The sequence below is a fragment of the Phodopus roborovskii genome, unplaced genomic scaffold, assembly GCF_943737965.1.
Source record: "Phodopus roborovskii unplaced genomic scaffold, PHOROB, whole genome shotgun sequence".
Taxonomy (NCBI): Eukaryota; Metazoa; Chordata; class Mammalia; order Rodentia; family Cricetidae; genus Phodopus; species Phodopus roborovskii.
Window position 1 is genome coordinate 56,382,016 of NW_026126480.1, and position 14,374 is coordinate 56,396,389.

General features: G+C 38.8%; 1 protein-coding gene across 3 annotated transcripts in view; it reads left to right on the forward strand.

Moving 5' to 3' along the window:
* Atl3 (atlastin GTPase 3) overlaps window positions 1-14,374 on the forward strand; it is a 43,962-nt gene that overhangs the window by 18,215 nt on the left and 11,373 nt on the right. For all 3 annotated transcript variants that reach the window (XM_051193843.1, XM_051193841.1, XM_051193840.1), the window contains exons 4-8: window positions 4,585-4,689; window positions 5,949-5,999; window positions 9,466-9,522; window positions 9,935-10,027; window positions 10,887-11,025. In XM_051193843.1, the coding sequence (XP_051049800.1) occupies window positions 4,585-4,689; window positions 5,949-5,999; window positions 9,466-9,522; window positions 9,935-10,027; window positions 10,887-11,025 (445 nt within the window). The remainder of the gene's footprint in view (window positions 1-4,584; window positions 4,690-5,948; window positions 6,000-9,465; window positions 9,523-9,934; window positions 10,028-10,886; window positions 11,026-14,374) is intronic.

The window sequence follows — 14,374 nt, forward strand, 5'->3', positions numbered from 1 at the left end:
CACCTATGTGCTAGGATCATAGTCGCATACTCCCATGCTTGGTTCTAGATGAGAACTTCATTCAAGATATTCTATGTTAATTTAATCAAAAAATAATTTTGATCCTTTTATGTCCATGGTAACTTCTATGTTCTAATGTCCTAATTGCTTTTCTGTTGAGTTCTTTGGCAGTAAATCCTATAATGTACTATCTAGCTCCTTTACTAAGTGGAAATGTTGATTCAGGGAAGTGTCAGTATATATTTTATAATAAAAATGTTTGCTTTGTAAAACTGATTACTTATTCATACCTCCCTTCCATCTTTGAATTCCTTTTAATTAAAAAACCACTCTGCTGTTTATTAAAAGAAAGCAACTTAGGCAGAATGTGCTGCTTGTACCTATAGCACCGGGGACTGAGGTAGCTTTGGAGCCTATCCTGGCACTTGCTCTTTAGAACAGGCTGGCTTCGAACTCACAGAGATCCGCCTATCTCTGCCTCCCGTGTGCTGGGATTAAAGGCGTGCTCCATCACCGCCTGGCCAGCCTAGGCTTCTTAAGATGTACATAAAGGAGCTTGGCACGATGACTTGTACCTGTAATCCCTATACTCAAGAGGCTGAAATAGGAAGTTTGGCATGCATTTGAGGTCAGCATGGGCTGTAAAGTGTGGGCCACTGTTTCACAAACAACAAAAAAAGTGGTTTAGAAGTTTTACTGTGCTAGTGTGTGCTGTGAGACCATTTCAATGTTGATTACACATGTAGCTTCTGCTCTTCAGAGAGCTTCCAGCATATCCCCTTGTTTCCTCTATAGGCTCATTTTTCTAATTAGCAGGTATGTGTGACAGTGAACTTTTGTTAAACTGGGATATCATGCTGATTCAGAATTCATCCAGATTCAGTGGTTTTTAGCATATACATACAGCTGAATAGGTATCATCACCATCTTACTCCAGAACATTTCATTACCTCAGAAGAAGCTTCCTGTATCATTAGCAGTCACTCTCCATTTCCATCTTCTTCCAGCCCCTTGTCTCTACTAATTTACTATTGACTGAGCTGTTAGGATGTACAACTAGATGGAGAACTAGTTGTGCTTGTATCTCACTTTCCTTTCTCTCCCTTTCTTTCTGTCTTCTCTCTTTCCATGATTTTCTGTCTTTTCTGGTATTGGGAATTGAACTTAGTGCTATGTGGATGCCAGGCAAAAATGTTCTAGTTCTCAGTTACATCTCTAGCATCTCCATGGAGCTGTCTATTCTGAACATATGGTACAAGTGAAATTATATGCTTTTTGGGCCTGTCCTCTCCATTCATCCTAAGTCTCTTACTTCAATAGCTCTTTACTCCCTCTCATGGCTGAACAGTATTACATTGTATGAAAATACCATACTTTTTTTAAAATCATCAGTTGTGAATGTTTGGACTGCTTGTGTCTTTTGTATATTACAAATAATGCTGCCTGTACATACCTTTAATATTAGTACTTGGGAGGCTGAGGCATGAGTTAAGGGTAGGTAGCTTGGGCTGTAATTTGAGGTCCTGTCTAAACTAACCTTTCCCCTCAAAATAAACAAAAAACCAGAGCTGGAGAGTTGGCTCAGTGGCCCAAGAACCTTAAACATCTATGTACAAGTTCTTCTAAGATTGAAGCTTTCTTGTATATATCCATATGTTTGCTTTTTGTGTCTGTGACAAATACCTGAGATATACAACTTAAGGGAGGAAAGATTTGCTGGGCAATGGTGGCATACACCTTTAATCCCAGCACTCAGGAGGCAGAAGCAGGTGGCAGGCAGATCTCTGTGAGTTTGAGACCTGGTCTATAAGAGCTGGGGGGGGGGGTGTGTTATTTATGTCACAGGTTCAGAAATTTCAGTCCTCAGCTGTTCATTGTGTGGACCTGAGTCTAAGCTGAACATGACAGGAAGCATATGATGAGGCAGGGTTGAATATCATGGTGGGAAGCAAGTGGAGGAGCAAAGAAGCTCACTTTGTGTAGTGGACAGGAAGCTGGAGGGGCTAGGGCAAACATATACCTCAGAGTTGTGTCCTGAGTCCCTACTTACTCATCCAATATGAACTTACCAGTGGGTCACCATTAATGAGGTGAGTGCCCTTACAATGCAGTCACCTCTTAATATGAGTTCAGCAGCTGAGGACTAAGTCCTCAGCAAAAGAGCTTGGGGAAAATGCTGTGTGTGTTTCTGTCACATGGCAATTCTGTAACTAACTTTATTATTATTATTATTAATATTTTTTAATTTATTTATTATGCAGGTATGTCTACAGGCCAGAAGAGGGCAGTAGATCTCATTATAAATGGTTGGGAGCCACCATGTGGGTGCTGGGAATTGAACTCAGGATCTCTGGAAGAGCAGCTAGTGCTCTTAACCACTGAGCCATCTCTCCAGGCACCTATTATTATTTTTTATGTGTATGGGTTAGTTATTCCTGCATGTATTTCTGTACAGTGTGCACGCAGTGCCTACAGAAGCCAAAAGAGGGCATTAGATCCCTGAATTGGAGTTTTGGATAGCAGCCAGTGCTCCTAACCACTGAATGACTCCAACCTGTGACTAACTTTAAAAAAGATGCCTAATACCTTTTAAAGACAGCTCTACTAACCTATGTGCATAACTAGTAATGCAGGAGGCTCTAGGTTCTACATATTTCCAGTCCTTGATACTGTTGTTTTCTTTCTTTTGAGTGAGATCAGATTCAAAATCAAAGCTGCCCTCCAATTTGATACCTTAGCCTCCTGAGTCCTGGGATTACAAGTGTGCACCAATGTGCTTGGCTTATTTGCCTGTTTTATGTATATTAACTTATTTGATGGCCTTGTATACGCCTCTGAATAGCCCCCAAAGCCTTTGTTTTGAGACCCTTCTCTCTTTCTATGTATGTATGTATGTATGTATGTATGTATGTATGTATGTATGTATGTATGTGCACACTATGAGTCGCAGTATTTTCATATAGGTTCTTGGGAATACAAACTCATTTTATAAAGTAAGTGCCTTACTGACAGAGCTATCTCCTCTCCAGCTATGTGTGTGTGTGTGTGTGTGTGTGTGTGTGTGTGTGTGTATAAAATAGCCAGTTTAGTAGGTGTGAAGTGGTAAATTTTTGTGGTTTTGTATTATAATATATCTATATCTATATTATAATTAATTTATATTTTACTAGTAACTAATGGCATTGAACATTTTTCAGGTATTCTTTGGAGTAATATCTATTCAAATCAAATCCAAAGTGCACAAAATTTTTTATGTGTCTGGGTATTTTGCTTTTGTGTATGTCTGTACCACATATATAACCTTCTATTTGTGAAGGCCAGAAGAGGGCATTGATCCTCTGGAACTGGAGTTACAAATGGTTGTGACCTGCCATGTGGGTGCTGGGAATTGAACCCTGGTCCTCTGGAAGAGTAGCAAATTTTCTTAACCACTGAACCATCTCTCCCTCCCATTGTGTGTCTTTTCCTAACCCCATTTTTTTTTTTTTTTTTTTTTTTTTTTTTGAGATGGGTTTATTTGTGTAACAGCCTTTGGCTGTTCTGGAACTCTGTAGACTAGGCTGGCTTCACATTCACCAAGATCTGTCTGCCTCTACCTCTGGAGTGCTGGGATTAAAGGTGTTCACCACCAACTTCCTCTAAGTTTCCCTTTTCTCTTTTTTTGGCCTCTACACATTCACTCACATAAATAAGGCATATAAAAAAAATTAGAAGCTGGGATCTTCATATGATAGAAAATGTGTTTGTCTTTCTGAGCCTGAATCACCTTGCTTAGTATACTATTTTTTATTCTTATCTGCCTTCTTTTCTTTCTTCCTTTTTTTAATCTACTTTCTTGGGAATTGCATTTTTCTTTATGGCTGAATAAAATTCTTTTGTTTACCTGTACCACATTTTTTTATTCATTCACAGTTTCTTACTGTGAATAGAGAAGCAATGAACATGGATGAGCATACATCTTTGTGGTAGCATATAGTCTTTTGGTATGCCTATGAGTGGTATAGCTAGATCATATGTGAGTTTTATTTTTAATTTTCAAGCCACTGATTTCCATAGTGGCTATTACAATTTATATTACCAATAACTTTTAGAATTTAATTTAAGAAAGACATTAAAGCATGAAATGCCTGGTGAATAGTGAGTAAGGCTGGTTATGACATTGGCATTTCCCTTTGGTGGGTTAATTTTATCTTTCTTCATGTTGCTGCATATGCCTGTGTTTTGTATCATTTCACAAGGTCAGAACAGATACTGCCCAGTGAAGTACTCTTACCAAAGGAAGGCACCTAATTGCATTTTTATGATAGAACCTACAAGCAGGTATTGGGTGGTTCATGTAAATGTTACTTTTTTTTTTTTTTTTTTTTTTTTTTGAGAAAGGGTCTTATTCTATAGCCCATGCTGGCCTTGAACTCCTTATGTAGTCCAGACTGTTCTTGAACATATGGGTGGCTATTCTCTTCCCCTAGCTTTTCAAGTGCTGGGATTATAGAATACCAGGTCCAACTGTTTACTTTTAATTTATTCTTTGCATTCTTCCTCTCTTTATCTTAACCTACTTTTGTGTTTCCTTTCCTTTTTTAGGTTGCAGTTGTTCTGATGGATACCCAGGGGGCATTTGACAGCCAATCAACTGTGAAAGATTGTGCTACCATCTTTGCTTTAAGCACCATGACTAGTTCTGTTCAGGTAAGATATCCAACAACCCCCCCCCCCCTTTCTTTCCCCCATCTTCCCTTTTCCCTTCCTCCCTCCTTTTTTCTGGGATTGAATCTAGGATCTTGACAGTGCTGGGCAACTATTCTACACTGAGCTCTCTAGTCTGTCAGTAATTTTCTGTTAACAAAATTCTTGTGGTTGTATATGAGTGTTCTTTTTAGACTTCTAGTTTGCTCTTCTGTGGCTGTGATAAATCACTGATTAAAACCAACTTGGGGAAGATAAGGTTTATTTGGCTTATACTTTTAGGTCATGGTCCATCATTGAGGGAAGTCAGGGCAGGAACTCAAGGCAGGAATCTGGAGATCTGGACACAGGAGCCATAGGGGAATGCTGCTTACTGGCTTTTTCCTGCTCATGCTTAGCTTTATAATATAACATAAAATTTCAGACGCACCTGTCTAGGGATGGTGCCACCTACTGTGGGCCGGACCCTCTCACATCAGTTACAAGAAAATCTCTTTCTGGCTCAGCAGTTAAGTAAGAGCACTGGCTAGCTAGTCGTTGGTGGCACATGCCTTTAATCTCAGCACTTGGGAGGCAGAGGCAGGCGGATCTTTGTGAGTTCGAGGCCAGCCTGGTCTACAGAGCTAGTTCTCTGTAGGCTCCAAAACAATACAGAGAAATCATATGTTGAGGGGGGAAAAAAGAGCTCTGGCTACTCCTTTAGAACACCCAGGTTCAATTCACAGCACTTGCTAGGCAGCTCACAACTATCTGTAACTCCAGTTCCAGGGGATCTTTGGCACCAGGCATGCATGTGGTGCATATACCTGTACATACAGGCAAAAGATCATACAAATAAAAAAGATAAATCTCAAAAAGAAAAAAAATCCCTTTTAATCATGGCCATAGGACAGTCTGAGTGAGGATATTGACACAACTTTAGGGTTGTGTCAAGTTGTTAAAAAAATTTAACCAGCACAAGCTACATGCACATTTAAACTGTTGAGCTCAAAATGAGTTTTTTCTACTTGGAATATTATATACAAAATATTCCAAGAAAAGTCCTCTTAAACCGTTTTAAACTATAAAGAAGGAATTTTTGGATTTTAACCCTATATTCTTATTTTTCCTAAAAGACTGATAGTACTGTGCTTTCTCTCTCTCCATATATATCTACACACACACTCTCATATGCTTAAATGCAAATCTTCCAGTGCTCTAAGCCTATTCTGGACTTGTTTGATGTAAGCTAGAGTGCTATCAATCTGGATTTTGTTTTCTAGATTTACAATTTGTCCCAGAACATTCAAGAAGATGATCTTCAACAGCTACAGGTAATAAAAAAGGGTAATGAGAATAGTGGCTGAAAGATAAAATATCAATTGTTTTCTATCCTATGTGGAATCTAGACATGCAGGTAGAAGGGGGAACTGTTTGAGGACAGGAAGGAGACCAGAGAGGAGGAGGGATGTGAGAAAACGGTGGTGGGCGGTGGGTGGGTAGGTGATGCAGGAAAGAGAGGCCCGATCATTGATGTTCCTGCTGTGTAAGCATGAGGACCTGAGTTTGAATCCCTAGCACTCAAAGAAAATGAACAGCCAGGAGTAGTGACACATGTCTTTTATCACAGCATTCATGAGTAGAGGCAGGTGGATTTCTAAGCTTGAGGTCAGAATAGTCTACACAGCATGAGTTCTAGCATGGTAGTCTGCTAATCCCAGTGTTAGAGAGGTAGAGATAGGACAATATCTAGAGTTCACTGGCCAGGCAACTGGTTAGCTCCAGGTTCAGTGAGAGACTCTGTCTCAAACTAAGGTTAAAAGGTATAGAAGAAATCTGATTATCCTTTGGTCTCACATACACATGCCACAACATATACACATGTATATATACATGAGTATTTACATATGCATATACCACACACACATTACATACACAGCATAAACATACACATAAAAAAAAATAAAAACAAGCAGCTGTTAAGTATGTATTCCTCATAATTTTGTTTTTTGAATATTTGTTTTTTTTGAGACAGGGTCTCTGTGTACCCCTGCTGATCTGGAACTCACAGAGATCCACCTTCCTAAGCCTCCAAAGTGCTGGGTTTAAAGCCAATGTGCCACTACAGCTGGCCTCATAAACATTTTAATATCATAAAACATCATTTTAAAAGAATTCAAGAATAAGATGGGCAGTGGTGGCAAACGCCTTTAATTCTAGCACTCAGGAGACAGAGGCAGGTGAATCTCTGTGGGTCTGAGGCCAGCCTGGTCTACAGAGAGAGTTCTAGGGCAGCCAGGGCTACACAGAGAAACCCTCTTAAAAAACAAAGGATCTGGTGAGATGATGCAGTAGAAGGGTTAGATTCCTAGAACCCACATGGTGGTAATAGAAAACCAACTCCTTAAAGTTGTCCTCTAGCCTCTACATGTGCACTGGTGTGTGTGTGTGTGTGTGTGTGTGTGTGTGTGTGTGTGTGTGTGTGTGTGTATGTAATATAAATATAAAAAATTAAGCAAAACTCTTTAATGGATGAAAATCCTGGAAGAAACTAAATGAAACATTTAAAACAGAAATTTTAGAGCTATAAGAGCAGTTGTAGTAATCCTCCACTCTGTGTACCTGTTTGTCTTTCTCTGCTTCCTTCCTTTGAGACAGGCTGTTTGTTCTTGGACTTCTGATTTTCCTGCCTCTACCTCCCAAGTGCTGTGATTACAGGTGTGCTCTACCACAACAGGCTGTATCTGTTGCTGAGGTGGAGTTAGAGGTGCTTGTGAGCCACCTAACTTGGCTTCAGGGAACTGAACTAGGAGAGCATTGTAAGGACAGTCGAGCCATCTCTCCAGCCCCTTGATGTCTTTTTGATTCCTCTTTCACAGTTTTTCAAAAGTCTTATCTTGTATGCAAAGGGGCCACATGCTACAGATTTATCAATGGTTGTGATAGACATCTTTTTTTTTTTTTTTTTTTTTTTTTTTCCTTCAGGGTATATTGAGGCTGACCTCAAGAACTCAGAAATCTCCTGCCTCTGCCTGTGCTGGGATTAAAGGCATGCACCACCACATCCATTGAGATAGACAATTCTTACCTTCACAGGTTGAGTCAGATCTCTGTGTGTATCCATGGCTGTCCTAGAACTCACTCTGTAGATAAGGCTGGCCTCTAACTCAGATCTACCTACCTCTGCCTCCCAATTTCTATTAAAGGTGTGTACCACCTACCGCCTAGCTGCCTTCACATGCTTTATAGTCCAGTCTATGAGAGAGACATGAATGAACTGGTATAGTGGTCAAAGACTGCTGTCACAAATACTCTGCAAACTGGATGGTATATTTTTTTTGCAGAATTGCTGAAAATAAAATGTAGGGGATGGACCAGTGAGATGGTTCACTGGGTAGATGTGCTTGCATGAAGGCCTTATGACCCAAGTTCCATCCCTGGATCCCACAGGGTGGCAGTGGAGAGCTTATTCTACAAAGTTGTCCTTTGCCCCAGAGTTGTCCTTTGACCAGTGTGAAAAGTTATAAAATGAATGTTTTAAATGTGGGAGGCTAGAGAGATATCTAAGAGATAAAGCAACTGCTTATCATGTATATAATCTTAGGTTCAGTGTCCAATACTCCATTACAAAGTTGGTATTAAAGGCTAGATTTATTAAAAAGTATGTATGTGTGTATGTGCATGTATATGTGCATGCTATGTTATACATGTGTTAGTTAATACTCACTTTCCAGTTTGTTGGGGCAGAACCTGTCTTGTTCTTTTTGCTGCTGTGTCTTAGGCTAGCTGGCCTCCTAGCTTTGGGTGTTTGTCCCAACTCTCCATCCCAAGTTGCTGTAGGAATTCTGGGATTATGGATACAAGCTACTGAATCTGGCTTTTTGTGTAAGTTCTGGGGATTGAATTTGGGTTGGGGTCCTCAAACTTGCATACCTAAAGCTTTTACCCACTGAATGACTTTTCTCAGCCCCAAGGCTAGATTATTGTTATTTAGACTATATACACTGCTTTTGTAATTCTCTGGTAGAGGGTAGGGACCTAGGGGCAGACTTCCAAACTTTTTTTAGTTGTCATTCCCTTGCTCCTCTTGCAAGGAACACAGCTTTTCATTTCTTAGCAATTAAGAATTCTGCTGAGAGAAAATGTTTCACTTCTTGGGTCTTTTTGCTTCCTTCCATTTGTTAGTATGGTATAACATGCCAGAACTGGACAGTTACTATTGAATGTTTCTTTTTGTTCATAGTGTTTGTGACAAGTTCTTTGTACTATCGTATTATTTCATGTTCTCTTTGTCCTGTTAATTTGATATTTAAGCTTCATTTTATTATACTTAACTGTCGCTTCATGAAGAAGCAGGTAAATGTATGCGATACTCTTAATATGAGTGGGTTCATTCAGTCATTTGAATGGTGTATATATTTACTATACCACCAGGATTTTTGTTGTTGGAGATAACAGTGCACAAAATGGGAATGTCCCTGTACACTGGTCTGAGTGCTTATGGTTATTTAAAGGCCAGGCAAATGAATATTTAAATTTTTAAAATTTATTTTATGTGTATGAGTGTTTTGCCTGCATGTATGAATGTGCCTAGTACCCATGAAGGCCAGAAGAGTGTTATATCCCCTGGAACTGGAATTACAAATGGTTGTGGGTACTAGGAATCAAACCCAGGTCCTCTGGAAGAACAAGTACCCTTTAACCACAGAACCATCTTAGCAGCTCTCAAATAATTTTGCAAAACAATACCATGAAACTATCTTAAAGTAGTTTAAAGCCATTGACCCTTCTTTTTTAAAGCTCTTCACAGAATATGGACGTCTGGCAATGGATGAAATTTTCCAAAAACCCTTCCAGGTAAAGCCCTATGAATGTCATTTATATCTTTGTTTAGTTCATAGTTCAGCAGGTCTGTGAGCTACAGTGTTTGTTTGTTTTTTTTGTTTTTGAGCCTGACTCAGGCTGGTCTCCTTCAACATACCTTTACTCCCTTTGAAAAGATTAGCAGGAAGTATTAGAAATAACTATAATTAATCTTATTTATTTATTATTTGTACTGCGTCTGTCTGTATGCTGCCGCCATACAGGGTGCAAGATCTCATTACAGATGGTTGTGAGCCACCATGTAGTTGCTGGGAATTGAACTGAGGTCCACTGGAAGAACAGCCAATGCTCTTAACCACTGAGTCATCTCTCCAGCCCCAACTATAATTACTCTTGAATGTGCACTTATATAGTGTTATAGTTCTGTTCTGCTCTGTCACAATAGACACTGATGTTTTTGATTCGAGACTGGAGTTTCCCTTATGAATACAGCTATGGACTGCAAGGAGGAATGGCATTTTTGGATAAGCGATTACAGGTAATTTTTCTGAGTAATTATCTAAAAGTAGTAACTTTCTCATTTGCTTTTTACTATTGTGTTTAAAGCATATTATTGAAAATGATACTCCGTAAAATGTTTATAAATATTAACATAAACCATTATACTTTTGTTTAAAAATTTAAAAATTACATGTATATATTTGTATGTATGATAGAGAGAGAGGAAAGCACTACAGTACTCATGTGGAGGTCAGGACAATTTGTGGGAGTTCTCTTTTTACCAGGTCAGCAGATTTGGTGGCAAGTATCCTTACCTGCTGAGCCATCTTTTAGCCCCCTTTTTTTTTTTTTTTTTTTATGGTAAAATTGAAGAGCCTGGATATGTAATATATAAGCACTGTAGAGGAACTCTGAGCAAAAGGCCATTATAATTACAATTTCCAGTTGTTATTTTGAATCAGGTTCTATTTGTGCCTTTAGACTATCATGTTTATTCATTATTATTTGCTTTGACAAACACACACACACACACACACACACACACACACACACACACACACACACACACACACACACACATCCTGTTCCCTAAAACCAAAGCACAGGAGACCTTTGTCAGTCACTGCTAACTTATGTGGATCCTCCTGGCCAACAAGCCTTCTGTTCTTAAATGTTGTACAATAACCTTTAAAACCAAGTCTTTATTACCTGCTCTCTGTTAGCTATGAGAGCCAAGTGTACATTCATGTACTTACTACTTCTTGGGGTTCTGGCTTTTCTCACTGGTCACACTGATCTGTCAGTCAGGAAGTTTTTCTTTTGTCCTATGCTAGTGGATGCTTAGTGAAGGATACCAAATTGTTTTTGGCTGGTAAACTGTTGGTTTTCCTTGGCAGGTGAAGGAACATCAACATGAAGAAATTCAGAACGTTCGAAATCATATTCACTCTTGTTTCTCGGATGTTACCTGTTTTCTTTTACCACATCCAGGGCTCCAGGTGGCCACAAGCCCTGACTTTGATGGGAAATTGAAAGGTGTGTTATAGACATTGTTATTGTATATATGATTTGATCTTAGGAATTCCATAATGAGCAGTAAGTGTCAACTATGAGTCAAATGGATGCTTGTGAGAATGAATGGTCTTATAAAAATGGTATTAGTCTAGTTTAGATTTTGTTCTGATTTACTGTGACTATCACAAGTAGTTTGCTTGTTTCACAAACTGAAAATGAGATATTGTTCTTCGGGTATCTTTCTAAAAGACATATTAGAATTCCCACTTTACAAGAGATCAAAGTGCTAAATAAAGACTGAAAGCTAAGACATCCAAAAATTTTCAAGTAAAATTATCTTTCTCAGAAAAAGTACCACGATACATGGCCAAGTTACTGTTTAAACTTATTTGTGCCTATAGCAAATGCGATGCTGGGTCATGTGCTAAGGTCAGGAAGTGCTGAGTAGTTTATGGGTTAGAGAATCAGAGTCAGGATGCTTGGGTACCATTATCTTATTTTGTTTCTTATTCCTGGAGACCTTGAGTCACCTAATGGCTAGTCCACAGTTTACAGTTGCTAAGCAGTTTGTTTATAGGCTGACCATAGCATCTCCTAATTTTCCCTAAAAAACTGCTGATAGTGGCTGCCAGCTTTGTAGTTCAATTGGATTCCCAGTGTTGTGCAAAGCACTTTCAAACTAAGTTCAAAGTAATTCCATGAAGTTACATCATTTCTTTTATCTCAACATTAGGAAACCAGCGAAAACAAGGAAAGTTAAGCAACTCACTCAGTGTTTTTAACTAAAAGCAATGGGGCAGAGGTCCACATCCAGGTTTTGGTACTTTAAAGCCCACACAAGGGAAATAGAAGTTCATTGTTGTTTGTAGGAAATCTTTAGAGAATATGTACTTGTTGAGGTACCAGGCAACTTGCCCTTTAAAAATAATAAATAAAAATACAGTTTTTATTTTTTATTTAGTTAATTTAAAAAGAGTAATAATATTTTTCTAAGTCAAGATGTACAGATATAAGGCTAAAGAGATAACTCAATAGTTTATAGAGTGTTCTTGGGTTCTGTTCCTAGTACCATCATCAAATAGTTTATAACTGTCTGTAACAGCAGTTTCAGGGGATCTGCTGCCTTCTTCTAGCTTCCCTGGGTACTGGCATGAACATAGCACACATATGTACATGTAGCCACACACATATACATAAACTAAAAATGGATACTGAACATTTTTAAAAGATTTATTTTATATGAGTGTTTTGTCTGTTTGTGCACCATGTGTGTAACTGGTACCTGCAGAGCTCAGAAGAGTGTGCTGGAGTTACTGGTTGTTGTGACCTCCATGTGGATGCTGAGAACTGAACCTATGTCCTTTGCAAGGGCAACAAGTATGCCTAACTGCTGAGCCATCTCCATCTTTTTTCCTCAGACTTATTTACTCATTTATTTTTTACTTAATGTGTATGGGTGTTTTTCCAACAAATATTTCTGTGCACCATGTATATACATTTCCTGCAGAGGCCAGAAGAGGGTGTCTGATCCTCTGAAACTGGAGTTATAGATGGTTTTGAGCCATCGTATGGGTGCTGGGAATCGAACTAGAATCCTGGAAGTGTTCTTCTGTTGGGCCATTGCTCTTACCCATACTCTCTCCCCATTAATAAATCTCTTAAAAAGATTTACAGACCAGCTGGTCAAAATGCTGTGAAACAAACTGAATTTGAGACGCATAGTCTTTGTCTTCTGTTTGACACTTGTATGATATGATATGTTAAGTAGTTGGCAGCTTTCTTGAAGGGGATACTCTGAGAGCTTGTCTCTCAGTGATTGAGAGATTCAAGAGCAAAGCCTGGGTTTGGTAGAGATATCTACTTAAACAGTGGAGCTATAAACTGTTACCTAAAGAGGTAGGAGAGAATTTTTCAGAGCTAAGTAAGGAGAGAAAGTTAAGTGCATTTGTGTGTGTGTGTGTGTGTGTGTGTGTGTGTGTGTGTGTTGGTGTGTTGAGAACGTACATATTTATTCTTTTTTTGGAGGGGCAGGATCTCATGTAGCCCAGGCTGGCCTCAAACGTCATTGGTAGCCAAATAACTTTGAACTCATCTTCCTGCCTTTACCTCTTGACTGCTGGGGTTAAAGATATACATCACTGTGCCCAACTGGTAATTTCTTTTAGGGTTATGGTACTTTATGATTAGTTGTATTTTTACAAAATCTAGACTGACTTTGACTTGAAGGTGTATTGTTAACTGGGACACACGTTTATATTCCTGTGGTTGTCTTTAACAAGTGAATATGCTGGGCAGTTAAGGCAAAGATTTATTCTTTTACAGTTCAGGAAGCTGGAAGTGTAGTGACTGGTTCCCTCGGGGGCTCTGAGAAGAGCTCTCCCATGCCCCTCTCCTGGAAGGTGACAGCAGTTCGAGGCACTCTTTGGCTGTGGTTGTGCCACTCTAATTTCTTTGTTGTCATATAGCTGTCTTCTTTGTATGATGTTCTTCCTACTAGCCCATCAGATCCATTTTAAGTCCTCATTTTAGTGAATCACATTGGCCAGGACACCTTCCAAGTAAGGACACATTCTGAGGTTACAGATGGGCAGGCAACACTATTTTATTTCATTTTTCACACATATAGTTTGCAGATGGTTTAGTCACTGAACAGGGAGTATGTTGTTTCATGCTATTTATGCTTATTTAGTGTAAGCAATCTCCAGTCTCATGATTAGGAACCATTTGGTTCTTCCATTCAAGATAGAACTATCAATCTCCAGTCTCATGATTAGGAACCATTTGGTTCTTCCATTCAAGATAGAAATATATATATATATATATATATATATATATATATATATATATATATTTTTTTTTTAAGTTATTTTTTGAGATAGGGTCTCACTATATATAGTCTTAGCTGGCCTCTGGAATTTACTATGTAGACCAGGCTGGCCATGATCTCAGAGGTATGCCTGTCTCTGTTTCAGGAATGCTGGGATTAAAGGCTTGTACCACCAGACTAGCCTCAAGATAGTACTAAAAAATAAAATAGGGTTTAAGTCATTTTTTTTTTTTAATATGAGAATGCAAGTTCATAAAGGGCCAGAGGTATATAGCTCAGTTATAGAGCGGCTTCCCTGGTATGTATGAAGCCCTGAGTGTGATCCTAAGCATTGAATAAAAAGCAAAAAGCAACCAAACACAAAACTGAGCCCAAACTCACACGCAGACCCTAATCTCCAAACTCTCAAACCCAAATGATTGAAAATATGTGAACCATAACAACAATCAGTAAAACAAAAATATGTTAGTATGTTACATTTTTTTTTTTTTTTCCCTTTCCCAAAGATGGTTTCTCTGTAGACCAGACTGGCCTTGAACTCAG